General features: G+C 37.2%; 1 protein-coding gene across 2 annotated transcripts in view; it reads left to right on the top strand.

Annotated features, from left to right (window-relative positions):
- LOC126282063 (transient receptor potential protein) overlaps nt 1-13,303 on the top strand; it is a 413,093-nt gene extending 399,790 nt beyond the window's left edge. For both annotated transcript variants that reach the window (XM_049981506.1, XM_049981507.1), the window contains exon 21: nt 11,135-13,303. In XM_049981506.1, the coding sequence (XP_049837463.1) occupies nt 11,135-11,406 (272 nt within the window). In that variant the 3' untranslated portion in view covers nt 11,407-13,303. The remainder of the gene's footprint in view (nt 1-11,134) is intronic.
- The last annotated feature ends 1,565 nt before the right edge of the window (nt 13,304-14,868 follow it).

Consider the following 14,868-nt stretch of genomic DNA (forward strand, 5'->3'; position numbering starts at 1 on the left):
AACTGGGAAGTATAAAGCTATTGTAGGTATGGAGAAAGCAAAGACGCCAAAAGGTGACGGTATTTTAGTAGAAGCGGTTAAAACTGCTATAATAGTATCTTGCAAAACTGTTTACAAAATGTTTATGAATGACGGTTATTCCTCAAAACGGGATAATCTTGTAATTTTTAAGGAATATTCCAACAGTACTTTGACGAAAATACACATATTAAAAATTTAGATATATGCTACTGAAGTTCCGCAATAATATCTATTTTACAGTTCGCTATGAACCGGCTTTCGGCTTTCTAAGCGGACCTCAGATAAGATAGTCCAGAAAGATAGTCCAGGCAGCATGAGAGGGAATTTACAGCTGTAAAAAAATTACTTTTCAAAGATAAGTCACTTCTTACAACTCTATATCTACACAAAAACACAAGCATAATAACATTAACAAAGATGCTTTGAACACATATTTTTTACTATTTTATACCCAAAAATCAAAAGTATAAGAGTGTACGCTGCTGCTTTACCAAGGGTGACTAATGGGACTGTGTTTCGTCATTATTCAGAAGTACAGGAGGGTTTCTGAAGCGACATTGGTGTCACTTTGCCAACTGATCTTTGCCACAGCAATTTATTCAGCGAATACAAATTTGCGAATTGCTCCCAGAGACAGCGTAATAGTAAATACAATGATTAATAATAACAAGTTAGAAGTGCGCCAGTAATGGACAGTAATTCGAGGTTCTTACTCAATGATCATTTTAATCAAATTTTCAATTACAGTCAGTACTTGCAACCCTACAAGTCATACTCTGACATATTTCTAAATATGGAGTACCTTTTCTCTCTCCAAGTTCTAAATTCACAACGACACCTTAAAAAAGTTAACACAGTGTGAGCATCCGAAATAAGTTAAACCTCTGTGTATGACAGGCAATACTCATGCAAACTCCAAGACCACAAACTGTAACTCACTCCAAACATTCTCAGGCCTAATACTTTTACCTGGAAAATTACTATGTCCGTAGCGACATTATTGCAAAAAATAACTAAGCGTTTACAGTCCATAGCTCGAATGTTCTCCCTCTGCAACAGTAAACAAGTCTTTCATAAGATTTAAATAACACATAAAAATTTCAAAGTGTTCTCTCGGTAAGCGTCAATTTATGTGCAATAAAAAACTTGTTTATAAAAAAACGTGCTGACAGAGATATTTATTTATTTATTTATTTATTTAACCTGATCAGATTAGAGCCATCAGGCCCTCTCTTACATCGGACCAGTGTTCCACACATGCAGCATTTCACACATCAGAGTTGCATTATGACCATAGTTTAAATGAGAATATTAGCTTACTCTAGTGACAATATGAATAAAGAGTAGTGACTAAGACCTAATAAAGTAAATGCGGCAGATATATGCTGTTATATTCTAAAACGATTTATGGAATTTCACTACCCTAATCATCAAAACTTAAGATACTAGTTAGTTAGTTTCCTGTTCCACAGATCATCGGTACACTAAATAGTAATGATGTGCAACAAGTCGTTTCACATTCAAATCACAAATTAATTTGTAAATATGTCTGCACACTTTATGTGGTTTTCTTTTTTAAAGTAATATGCAGATGTGAGTTACTAATTCCTGTCACCTCCTTTTACACATTACAATAATAGATATTGTTCTACGAAATAGAAGGAGTTGTCAAAGAGCAACGTTTTCGGCTAGTTTTAAAACTCTACTTTGCTGTCTGTCAGAAATTTTTCATTATTGAGTAAGAAACGAAAAATTTTAGTTTCAGCATTGTGCATCCCTTTTTTTGCTAAAGAGAAACTCAATGTGGAGTAATGAAAGTCATTTTTCCTTCTGGTATTATGCATATCATTGCGCCTTCTGAACTGCACTGGATTCTTTACAACATACTTCGTGAGGGAATAAACATACTGTAAATCAGTAGTCACAATGCTCAATTCCTTGAACATATGTCTACAAGTTGATCGTGAGTGAGCACTACATATTATTCTTACAGCACGTTTTTGAGAAATTCTTTTTGTACAACTGAGTTATTTCAGAACATTATTCTATATGACATTATCGAATGAATATATGTCAACTTACTGATTTGCCTGTCCCCAAGATTTGAAATAACTCTAATTGGAAATGTGGCTGAGCTAAGTTGTTTTAGGAGATCCAAAATGTTCTTTTTCCACTTTAAATTCTTTTCGATATGGACACCTAAAATCTATGAAGTTGCCTCCTATTTATCATTTCCTCACCAAGTGTTACACTTATCATTGGTGTACTAACCCTAAATGTGCATAACTGAATATATTATATCTTTTTGAAAATGTTCAAAAGTAGAAAACCAGTCGATGATACTTTTAAGAACACTGTTTACAATTTTTTTCTGTTTCTGCAGATAGACTTGCACTGATTATAATACTAGTGTCATCTGCAAAAAGAACTGATTCTGCTCATTATATTATAGCATTTGATGGAAGATCGTTTACATATGTGAGGGACAGAGGTGGACCTAAGATTGAAGTTTGAGGAGCGCCATAAGTGATTTCTCTCCAGTCTAAGTATCATCCCTGATTGAACTGGTCGAATTACTGAGTACAACTATCTGCATTATTTTGGTCAGATATGATATCAACCATTGGTTGGCTTTCACATCAGTTCCACAAAACCTCATTTTATCTAGGAGGACATTGTGATTCGCACAGTCAAATGCCTTAGATGTTTGTTGTTGTTGTGGTCTTCAGTTTGAAGACCGGTTTGATGCAGCTCTCCAAGCTAGTCTATCCTGTGCAAGCCGCTTCATCTCCGAGTAACTACTGTAACCTACTTTCTTCTGAATCTGCCTAGTGTATTCATCTCTTTGTCTTCCTCTACGATTTTTACTCCACCCTCCCCCCCCCCCCCTCCCGATTTCCTCCAGTAATCAACTGGTGATTCCTCAGAATGTTTCCCACAAACCGATCCCTTCTTCTAGTCAGGTTGTGCCACAAATTCCTCTACTCCCCGATTCTGTTCAGTACCCCCTCATTAGTTATGTGATCTACCTATCTAACCTTCATTGTTCTTCTGTAGCAACACATTTCAAAATCTTCTGTTCTCTTCTTGTCTCAACAGTTTATCGTCCATGTTTCAGTTCCGTATGCAGTTACATTCCATAGAAATACTTTCAGAAAAGATTTCCTGACACTGCAATTTATACTAGATGTCAACGAATTTCTCTTCTTCGTATTAGATTTTCTTGCCATTGCCAGTCTACGTATTATATCCTCCATACTTCGACCGTGATCAGTTATGTTGCTTCCCAAATAGCAAACCTAATCTATTACTTTAAATTTCTCATTTCCTAACCTAAGTCCCTCAGCATTACCTGATTTAATTCGATTACATTCCATAATCCTCGTTTTGCTTTTGTTGATGTTCATCTTATATCCTCCTTTCAAGACAATGTCCATTTCGTTCAACTGCTCTTCCAAGGCCTTTGCTGTCTCTGACAGAATTGCAACGTCATTTGCAAACCTTAAAGTTCTTATTTCTTCTCCCTGGACTTTAATTCCTACTCCAAATGTTTCTTTTGTTTCCTTTACTGCTTGCTCAATATACAGATTGGATAACATCAGGGATAGGCCACAATCCTGGCTCACTCCCTTCTCAAGAATTGCCTTTCATGACGACGACTCTTACAACTGTCTCTGGATTTTGTACAAATTGTAAATAGCCTTTGTATTTTACGCCTACCAACTCCAGAATTTGAAAGAGAATATACCAGTCAACTTTGTCAAAAGCTTTCTTTAAGTCTACAAGTGCTATAAATATATCTTTCCTTTTCTTAACATATCGTCTATGGGAAGTCGTTGGGTCAGTACTGTCTCACGTGTTCCTACATTTTTCCTGAATCCAAATTGATTTTCCCCAAGGTCTGCTTCTAGCAGTTTTTCCATTCTTCTGTAAAGAATTCATGTTAATTTTTGCATCCATTACTTATTAAACTGATAGTCCAGTAATTTTCACACGTTAGCAACTGCTTTCTTTGCCTTAGATAGGTTACAGAAAATATAAACTGGTGCTCTTTTGCTACTTAATACTTGTAAAATTTGTAGAATGGAAATGTAAATGGCTTTCTCAGCAGCGCAATTATTCTGAAATCGAAACTGTGACCCTTTGAATATATAAATGTTGTTCAGGTGGGATAATGTTCTACAACACATCAGCTCTTCAAACATTTTGGAAAATAGAGTCAATAGTGAAGCCGGTTGCTAGTTATTGACGTCTCTCCTGTCATCTTTTGTATAGAGGGGCTTAACAATGGCATGTTGCACTCTCTCTGAAAAAAAAAAAGCCTTGACTTAGTGATGTACTACATACTTCACATACGACAGGGTTTATTATATAGGAATCAATCTTGAGTACTTTGTTGGAAATGCTGTCAAATCCGGATGAGCTTTTATATTAGAGAATATATAATTCCCCTCATTTCACAGAGAGAAGCTGGTGAGACATATGTATGAATGAATTTTATGAGAGTTGCTTTTTCGACATGCTGCTGCGGTTTTCCCATTCAAATGTTTGTCTTTGTTTCTACTATATTTAAGAAATGTTTACCAAATGTATTTGCTATCTGTGATGCTTGGTTTATAGCCCTAAGATTGAATTCAATAATGATGTTATCCTCCTCTGTGTCCAGCTCTCCTGTCTCAGGTGTCACTTTACTGCATATGACTGTACCTTTGTTATTGGAACCATTGATTTCTGAGATATTGTGCGTGTTCCATGTTTTTTTAATAACTTTCATCGGTAATTTTCGGTAGTTTTTGTAGTGTGCAACTACTACAGGATGTCTAATTGTTCTTTGCAACAGACTTATGTCCCTTTTCCTTTCATAAGGTACTTTGATCCCTCTAGTGATGCATGGTTTTTTACACAGCTGTTCAACATCCTTTCTTATTACCTTACGTGGAAAGCTATTTTAAAATAATGATATGAATTTATAATGGTAAAGATTATATCTTATGCCAGCATTGGTTCATCATAAATTTCATCCCAGTCATCTCTTGCAAACTATTCTTAAAGTGTTTGTTAAGAAATCAGTAACTGTTCTGATATCCACTGAGGAGTATGGACACTGAAAAGCATTACCTCATTTAGCCTAACTAAATGTGCATCATGATCAGAGAAATCATTTGATACTCAGTATAAAGTTATCTTCTTCTTTTGAGCTTCATCAAGGAAAACATGTGAATGAAACAACAAATTTATTGTTTACCAGTCATTATTTAATTTATTTCCTCAATGTGTTTCAAAAGCTCCAGTCTCCATTACCAGGTAGATTTATTTGTTTTAATATGATGTGTGCATGTTGTGTTATGGCCTTAGTGTAACCTGTGGCTCTGTCTAGTAGAGAAAAACAAAACACTATTTCAGAACACAGTTCTGTGGGTGTCTATGTTTAAACACAGAAGTGTGCAAATAAAACAACTTCCAATGGTCATAGGCTCCTTTCTCTCTCATAATACATCACATACAAACTGTCATATCTTGTAAACAAAGATGGTGTCTTAAGACTGATAGGTGCATGGAACATATAAGCAGTACAGAGAACATATCGCAAAAAAGCGTTATTTCTTAGTAAATCTGAAAGCATTGTGGAGAACTTTGGTTGAGTAGGTAAACAGATATATTGGATTAAATATTTCAAGTGCTAGTGGCACAAGAATCCTTTTCTGTCAGATTTATGTAGCTTAGACTTTGTACTCATTTACGTAATGAGGCTGTTACCTATAATGGCACAATTATAACTAAATAACATTTCAAGTTGCGACTGAGAGCTAGAGGTTGAAAGGAGTGACAGAAGGAGAGTAAGGTTTTGGTTCTGCCAAAGCAATGTGTTTGTTAGGCTTACATCTGTTGCATGTTATAACAGTAAATGTTGAAGTAATACACTGATAAGGAATATAGATACTCCAACAGATATTCTCTTAATAATGTAAACATAAATAAAAATTATCAAGCTGGTATGTGGTACAAATCATGTAGGGATGCAGATGTAGAGGATGGAAGGAGTGAATGAAGGACAGTAAAATTGTTTTAGTCATGCTGGGCTATAGGTTGTTAAGATCAGATCTGTTATATCCTATAGGTAAGTAAAGGCTGAAGTAATACATTGATTATGCTTTAAAATAATATGCAGATAGATACACTGTTCATAATATCAACACATATACGTACTCTCAAACTGAAATTGGATTTCAGATTGTTGGTATATCTGTGAGTAGGGCCATTCCATCGTTCATCTGGTAAACATCATGGAAACAGAACTAATTATTTATGGTAAATATGAAGGAAAGTATAGAGGCTCTCTCTGCCTCTCTTGTCTGTCTATGTGTGTATGTGTCACACATTGCAAATTTAATAATGTAGGCTGAAGTTAAAAGCAGAGAGGGCGCTATTGTAGGGTTCATATACCACTTGTAATATCTGATCTATAATATCTATCCATCTACTCAACCAAAGATCTCTACAATGCTTTAAAACATATGACTAAATGATATTATTTGCTACATCTTCTTTGCACTTTTGAAATAGTGTTTCTGTTTTACTTCATGTTCTTTTCTCGTATCAGTTTCTAAACTATCTTTCTTTACTAAGTGTGATAGTTAATAGGCGATGTATTGCAACACAGAAAGGAGCCTGTGACCACTGAAAGTATTCTATTTCAGTTTTTTTTTATTTGAACATTTACATTTACGTTCAGTTTTTTGTCGACAACGTTCTGAAATAGTGTTTTGTTTTCTCTGTAGGGTTACTCTAAAGTCATAAAACAACACACACATCGTATTAACGCAAATAAACAAACATCAAGGAAATAGAAAAATATGAAACGCGTTGTGGAAACTGGTAACAGTAAATTTGTTGTTTCAATCGATATCTGTAATAGTCATGGTAAAGCCTAATGTAAATGTTCAAATTTAAAGAAAACATTGACGGTTATGGTCCTTTCATCATTATCCACCTATATTGGAAAGTTAATTATTGACATCAAATTGGAGGATCCAATTAAGTTTTCCGAATTCTATTTCCTGTAGGATCTATTGATACTTTACTGGTCACTATATCAATATTTGTTTCAGTTACATTAATTTTATAACAAACTATGTAATCATATATCTAAAAACAAGAGAAGCTGCTAAAGATCACGTTTTATTATTTAGGTTTTACACTGTAAATTTCCACTTAAAAATCTTCTTTCACACGATGTTCTTTTTTTTCCGTATCATAGCTTCTACATCCACGACTACATTTATAAATCTGTATGCTTACTCCACAAGCCACTGTGCCTCGTACAGTGGGAGGTACTCTGGGTCATTACTAGTCATTTCCTTTCCTATTCCACTCGCAAACAGAGCGAGACAAAAACGAGTGTCTAAATGTCTCCCTATGAGCTCTAATTTCTTGTATCTTATCTTCACAGTCCTTACACACAATGTATGTTGGATGCAGAAGAATCGTTCGACAGTCAGCTTTAAATGCTGGTTCTCTAAATTTTCTCAATAGTGTTCCTCAAATAGAACACCTTATTACCTCGAGGGATTCCCATTTCAGTTCCCAAGGAATGTCCGTAAGATTTGCGTGTTGTTTGAACCTACTGGTACATCTTCTAGATGGCATCTGAACTGCTTTGATGTCTTCCTTTATTCCAACCTGGTATGGATCCCAAACACTAGAGCAGTACTCAAGAATAGGTCTCTTTTATAGATGAACTCCAGTTTCCTAAACTTTTCCCAATAAACCGAAGACAGTGATTCGCCTTCCCTACCACAGTTGGAATACTGCCGCACCTCTCTTTTATAGTGCCGTTCTCATAACCAAATTTCCTTTCCTTTGTTAACAATATAGATAAAGACTTGAAGCTACATGAACATAAAACAATCACAAGGCAGAAAAATAATGTACTGAATGAAATACAAATCTAGAAAAGAAGATAGACGTCAAACATAACGGGAAAACACTTCCAAGAATTAATAAGTCACATTAACTGCTTTTGCAGTACTCGAGGGTTGTAAGTGACTGAAAAAGAAAACAATTTAAAGAGATAATAACAAAAGTAAGAATTGTATGTGATGCTAATTTAGAACATCTTCAGAGACCTCTTCAAAACCCTTGCTACTTTGTCGACAGTTTCACATGGTGTACATGTAAGAGTTGTCAATATACATTCATTAATTTTCTCTGTCACTACCAAAATTTCTCTTTTCTTAAAGAATAGTGAAGGGGTGCATATAACTCTATGCGACAAACAATCTCTAAAGTTAATTATACATGATGGTTGGCACTCCACCATGTTTAAGTCACGTTGTTAGAATTGCACTGACCGCAGTTTCTTGTGAGAAGTGGACTGGTGTTGTAAAATGGTATGAACGGAAAGAGTTTTCAACTTTAAAAGAAAAACTTATAATTTTCAAAAGACATATGAAAATCAGAATTATATCGAATTGTAGGTCTTTTGCCTAATCTTAAACTTATAATTAGATTTGGGACCTAGGAAAACCGTTTATAACATAAAAAATAAAATCTTGGTGCTTCTATTCACTCTACAGAGAGGGCAGTATAAAAACAGTAGGGTTAATCTTATCATTTTTCTGTTTATTTACCTTTTTGGGTGAATAGGGACATGTTAAAATCAGTTTTGAATTTTGAAGAACAACAAATAAAATTTATCCAGTTGAAAAAAAAGTTTTACTCAGTACAAAAACCAAACATATTGCACGAATTGTGATTTCTCATTTTGTTTTCCTTATAAAAATTCTTATACCTCTAACTACTGTATTGTAATTTTAAATTTATGAAATTGTTTGTTTGTTGATATACCAAATCATTGACATTATGTTTAAAAATGAAGTCTTTGAATCTACGAGTGGTATGCCTAAAAGTATTGGACAGCTTTCAAACAACATCTCGTTTGTTTTCTGAGAAAAATCATCATAACCTTTGCCTTTTAGTAACGAATTTTAGATGTGTGCAATCTAAATGACAACTAACTTTTTCCATATACTTTAATCACAGCATAACCTCCTGGGTTCAGAACAGTGTCACATGGTTATTCGTTTCTGTCGAATTCTTGGTGTTCTGCTGAAGAAACGCTATCACTGTTTCTGTTCACTCGACAATTTCCGAAAAAACAACCTGACATTTTCAATTAGCCAAAACACAAGTCAGATTAAAGTATACTTTCAAACTGAACTTTTGGTTATTGAAATGGGACTGCAAATTTCCTTGTCATGTACTTGCATTAAAATAACAGAATCTAGGATGGTACTTACAAGTGAAGGTAGAGTGAATAAAACGTCAGCTTTCAGTGCCGTGAACTTTGAAATTCGTAATTTCCCTGTTATATTAGTTCACTACGCACCTAGATAAACTAATCTTTGAATAAGTGTCCCATTTGTCTTCCGACACGACAGCATAGAACTTTTCTGGAAGTTTCGTTTATATTCATCCCGTTGTTTGTATTCACCTCACTTTAGTAGGCTAAGTTCGGCTATGTGGACTGCTTTCATGCAAAATTTGACCGTCGAATTTTTTAATTACCTACTTCAGAGTCAGGTCACACAAACGATATTATTACCGGTTTCGACGTATTACCAAGTCGTCATCAGATGATTTGAACGCTTTAGATAGTAACTCGTGAACGAACAAGCCTTTACCCATATGTTTTCATTGTGAGTGTCTCCCAAGGACGTTCATTTGAAGTTTACCATGTAAGCTATTCATATTGTGTGATAATGGCTTAGTAAAAACACAGAAGAGGTAATTTATACCACATGTGTTATTTTAAGCTGAAATAGGTAATACATAAAATAATTAGTTTACACAGCGGACATTTCATATACGAACAATGTATCTTCTAAGCCAGCCCTGGAAATCTATAAAGCCTTCTGATACCATTTGGATGTTCTTGAACTGGTAGGACTTTTCACCATCAGATAATTTCAAGCTTCATAGACGCAAAGTGAGGCCATTTTACAGCGTCTGTGAATTGATGAGAATGCAAACAATTTCCCTGATCATACGACTGTAAACTGATAACATGCAAGTGTACAATGATTGCTCAGGAAAATTGAAAGTGACCATTGTATGAACGTGAGGAAGTGAAATGTTTCCTTGTTTTGGTATGAGGAACCTACTCTCAAATATTTTTGATATATCAAAATGGCTTAATGACATACATAGTGAGCACAAAGTCATGCCCTGATTATAAACATGTATAACAGAATAACCGTTTGACATAATACGTTACATTTGATGCCGTTACATAGGTTAGTGTTACTAGTTTTTTTTAAGACCACTTACGTTAGTAAACCTTAACGTGTGCTCCCTTGGTAGCTCGGAGAATGTCGAGGCCGTATTCCAGTTCCCGCCAGGTGTTTCGTAACGTGTGTTCTGTCACAGTACCCACAGCAGCTTGTATCCTAGCCTTCAGTTCGTCGACGTCAGGAACTGGTATGACGAAGACTCTGTCCTTGATATAGCCCCAGAAAAATAAGTCAAGGAGCGTAATGTCTGGAGATTGGAGTAATGTCCGGATCGGTGAATTGGAAGGAACGGTCCAACAGCCAGGCCACCCCGCTCTCCAGACATTACGCCTCTTCACTTTTCTTTCTGGGGCTATATCAAGGACAGAGTCTTCGTCACACCAGTTGCTGACGTTGACGAACTGAAGTAGGATACTAGCTGCTGTGGACACTGTAACAGAACACAAGTTACGAAACACCTGGCGGGAACTGAAATACCGCCTCGACATTCTCCGAGCTGCCAATGTAGCACACGTTGATGTTTACTGACGTAAGTGGTCTTAAAAAGAACTAATTAGCACTAACCAATGGAACGGCATCAAATGTAAATTATTGTGTCAAACGGTTATTCTGCAATAAATTGTTATAATCAGCGCAAGACTTTGTGCTCACCCTGTACATCAGTGATTTACAGGGCCAGTATACGTTGATTTCATGGCTTGTGTCCAACATTAATAGCTCGCTGCAATATGTGTAATCACTGTCTCACTTGGTAGAAGAGTTGTTTGATAACACATGCTGAGCTGTGAATAAACAACGTTCTGTATCAAATTTTCCGTCAGGTTCCCCCGCTTCGTCAAGGTCTTCATCGACCTCCTCTCGCGGCAGCGCCTCTGGAGGTGCCGGTACCAACAAAGAAGCGAGTGCGCCCGAGAAGTCTGGGGAAGCTGGCCCCGCGAAGGACGAGGAGGAGAAAGAGAAGAAGGAAGGAGGTGCAAAGGACGGCGAGAAGGAGGAGCACGAGGGCGGCTCGGCGCCGACGCCTTCTCCTCGAGCCTACAAGCCCGGCGGGAAGTCCAAAGTGACGGGGCAGACCCTCACCGGCTGGCTGTAGGCGCACGCCACACGCTACACGCTACACGCTACACACTACACACTACACTCACTGCCCTCGTCATGGGGACTTTCTGTGGGTCTGGGCTAGGAAATCTCATACGGGCTCGTTCCACGTTTCGAGATAACCACCCCGTACGAGAAGAGTATTGCTCTGAGAAGAGAGGTCGATGAGAGTTCCTTGAAGTAATATGTGCTACATACTAATTTAATTTTTCGTACATGTATTTTATCACAAACCAAGGATGTACTTACCCATGGATCAAATGAACTTTGTAACCTTTGGGGCCAATGAACTGCCTTCCTTCTATCATTTCTTACCTATTTCGTTTAATTTTAACTTATAATCCCTTAATCAGGCATAACCCATAATAACATACTAGGCAAGCGATTCTCACAAGAATATTTTCATCCACTTGTCTAGAAGAGACGGGCAAGAGTGTAGCTCAAGATATCATCACATTTTCACTACCAGCCAGACGTCGACGTATATATCTTGATGCAGCAGAGGGAATGAAAAAGCAAGTACTGCATTGACTGCACTTCGAAATCTGTGTCGATCCCTTGTGGCTACAGGGAGATAAGGGGACACAGTAATTAGACATAGCACTCTGTTGCTTCCTTCAGCGTCCTTTGGCCTGGCCTAGGTAGAATTAGTCATTAGAAGGCCACCATAATGTAAACCCATTGAAGGGGCTTTTTAGTTAGAACAAACATTCCGAAATATTTATTGACATTCTGCCTAATTTCCATGATGAAAATAACTTATATACACAAGATGTTTCCTCAAGGAGAGCTACTACTTTCCCTCTCTCTCTCTCTCTCTCTCTCTCTCTCTCTCTCTCTCTCCCAACGTGTGTGTGTGTGTGTGTGTGTGTGTGTGTGTGTGTGTGTGTGTGTGTGTGTGAGTGAGAGAGAGAGAGAGAGAGAGAGAATTTTGTGTACGTGTGTGCTTGGAGGAGAGACAAGAGAGAAGAGAGAAAAAGCGTTCCTTAATCTCCGGGCATCAGTAAATGAGGATAGTATCGCTACAGTTACCCCCATATGAAACGGAATAAGACATAAAATGTGGTTGTAATTCGTGAAATGTGTGGAACGCCCAACTAGCAGGAATTGTCTTCGCTTCTTGTGTGCCACCATAGCAAATCGTTTAACATCAGCTGCCAACACATTTAAGAGTTCATGAATTACGGGTACCACTTTTGAGCGAAATTTAAGGAAGTTGCAGTTGGCTCTTAACTGTGAATAACCATTTTTGAAAAAAATAATAATTCATCTAATAATAACATACATTAGATATAGCACATAGTTGACCTCTTTGGAAACATTATTATAATAATGCCAGTATCCCCATATCAAGTAAAGCTGATTGCCATTACTTTTTATGAGAAACTGCTTTCTATTCTTAGCATTTGCTTAAATTTTGAGTTCTTCACTTTTAATACGAATCGCCGTATGCTTTGTGGTATTTGTAAATATTTTAAATTATATGAAGCAACATAAACCTTATCAGCTCCGTCCATAACAGTCTCCGCTATTTCTATGCTCTACTAGGGCTTTTCATTCACCAAAACGTCTAATTTCCGTAATTGGGCAGTGAAATAGACTTGTGTCGACGACAACATGACATGGCTGGTACCTCAATAATTCCTCCAACTGTTTTTCTCACTGTCTCTTTTTAACATACGGGTAATGAAATAAATAAATTTTGATAAATCCTTCAGCTATAGCTGACGTAAGATTGCATTGGTTTGTCTATTTTCAGTCTTAATAAGTACCCAGAAACAAAGTTCTTAGCAAAAATCAATAAATTTTGATCACTTACACTTCAAGAATTATTACTATGCCATCTTTGTTAAAACATGTATATTGATTATGCAATAAAATGTGTTTACCATAAAGCATTTATTTTATTGTTTTCAAAATGTGGTGTATATTACTGCAAAATCTCAAGATTTCCATAGGCAGTAATGTGGAATTATGGAGCAGCGGTGTCCAATCTTGTGTCATCTCTCGTAATAGCATGTGGCACTGAGTTTAGGCTTGCGATATTTAGATGCACTTAAAGACATTAAAAATAATGTCATGTTTTTGAGGTGTTACTGCACTTAACACAACTGACACTGCTTCCGTAAATTTGGGTAAAATTGCTAAATGCCACTGACTACAGAAAACTTGCAGATATTAAAACAGCACCGCATGTAACTGCCACAGGTAGAGGCTACCAACCGCTTGGTTACACCTAGACTACATCTACATCTACATCCATACTCCACAAGCCACCTGACGGTGTGTGGCGGAGGGTACCTTGAGTACCTCTATCGTTTCTCCCTTCTATTCCAGTCTCGTATTGTTCGTGGAAAGGAGGATTGTCGATATGCCTCTGTGTGGGCTCTAATCTCTCTGATTTTATCCTCATGGTCTCTTCGCGAGATATACGTAGGAGGGAGCAATATACTGCTTGATTCCACAGAGAAGGTATGTTCTCGAAACTTCAACAAAAGCCCGTACCGAGCTACTGAACGTCTCTCCTGCAGAGTCTTCCAATGAAGTTTATCTATCATCTCCGTAACGCTTTCGCGATTACTAAATGATCCTGTAACGAAGCGCGCTGCTCTCCGTTGGATCTATCTATCTCTTCTATCAATCCTATCTGGTACGGATCCCACACTGGTGAGCAGTATCCAAGCTGTGGTCGAACAAGCGTACTGTAAACTACTTCCTTTGTATTCGGATTGCATTTCCTTAGGATTCTTCCAATGAATATCAGTCTGGCATCTACTTTACCGACGATCAACTTTATATGATCATTCCATCTTAAATCACTTCTAATGCCTACTCCCAGATAATTTATGGAATTAACTGCTTCCAGTTGCTGACCTGCTATTTTGTAGCTAAATGATAATGTATGTATTCGCAGCACATTACACTTGTCTACATTTAATTGCCATTCCCTGCACCATGCGTCAATTCGCTGCAGATCCTCCTGCATTTCGGTACAATTTTCCATTGTTAAAACCTCTCGATATACCACAGCATCATCCGCAAAAAGCCTCAGTGAACTTCCGAAGTCATCCACAAGGTTATTTACGTAAATTGTAAATAGCAACGGTCCTACGACACTCCCCTACGACACACCTGAAATCACTCACACTTTGGAAGACTTCTCTCCATTGAGAATGACATGCTGCGTTTTGTTAACTAGGAACTCTTCAATCCAATCACACAATTGGTCTGATAGTCCATATGCTCTTACTTTGTTCATTAAACGACTGTGGGGAACTGTATCGAACCCCTTGCGGGAGTCAAGAAACACGGCATCTACCTGGGAACCCGTGTCTATGGCCCTCTGAGTGTCGTGGACGAAAAGCGCGAGCTGCGTTTCACACGATCGTCTTTTTCGAAACAAATGCTGATTCCTACAGAGTAGATTTCTAGTTTCCAGATAAGTCATTATTCTCGA

This window comes from Schistocerca gregaria, chromosome 7, assembly GCF_023897955.1.
Source record: "Schistocerca gregaria isolate iqSchGreg1 chromosome 7, iqSchGreg1.2, whole genome shotgun sequence".
Classification (NCBI taxonomy): domain Eukaryota; kingdom Metazoa; phylum Arthropoda; class Insecta; order Orthoptera; family Acrididae; genus Schistocerca; species Schistocerca gregaria.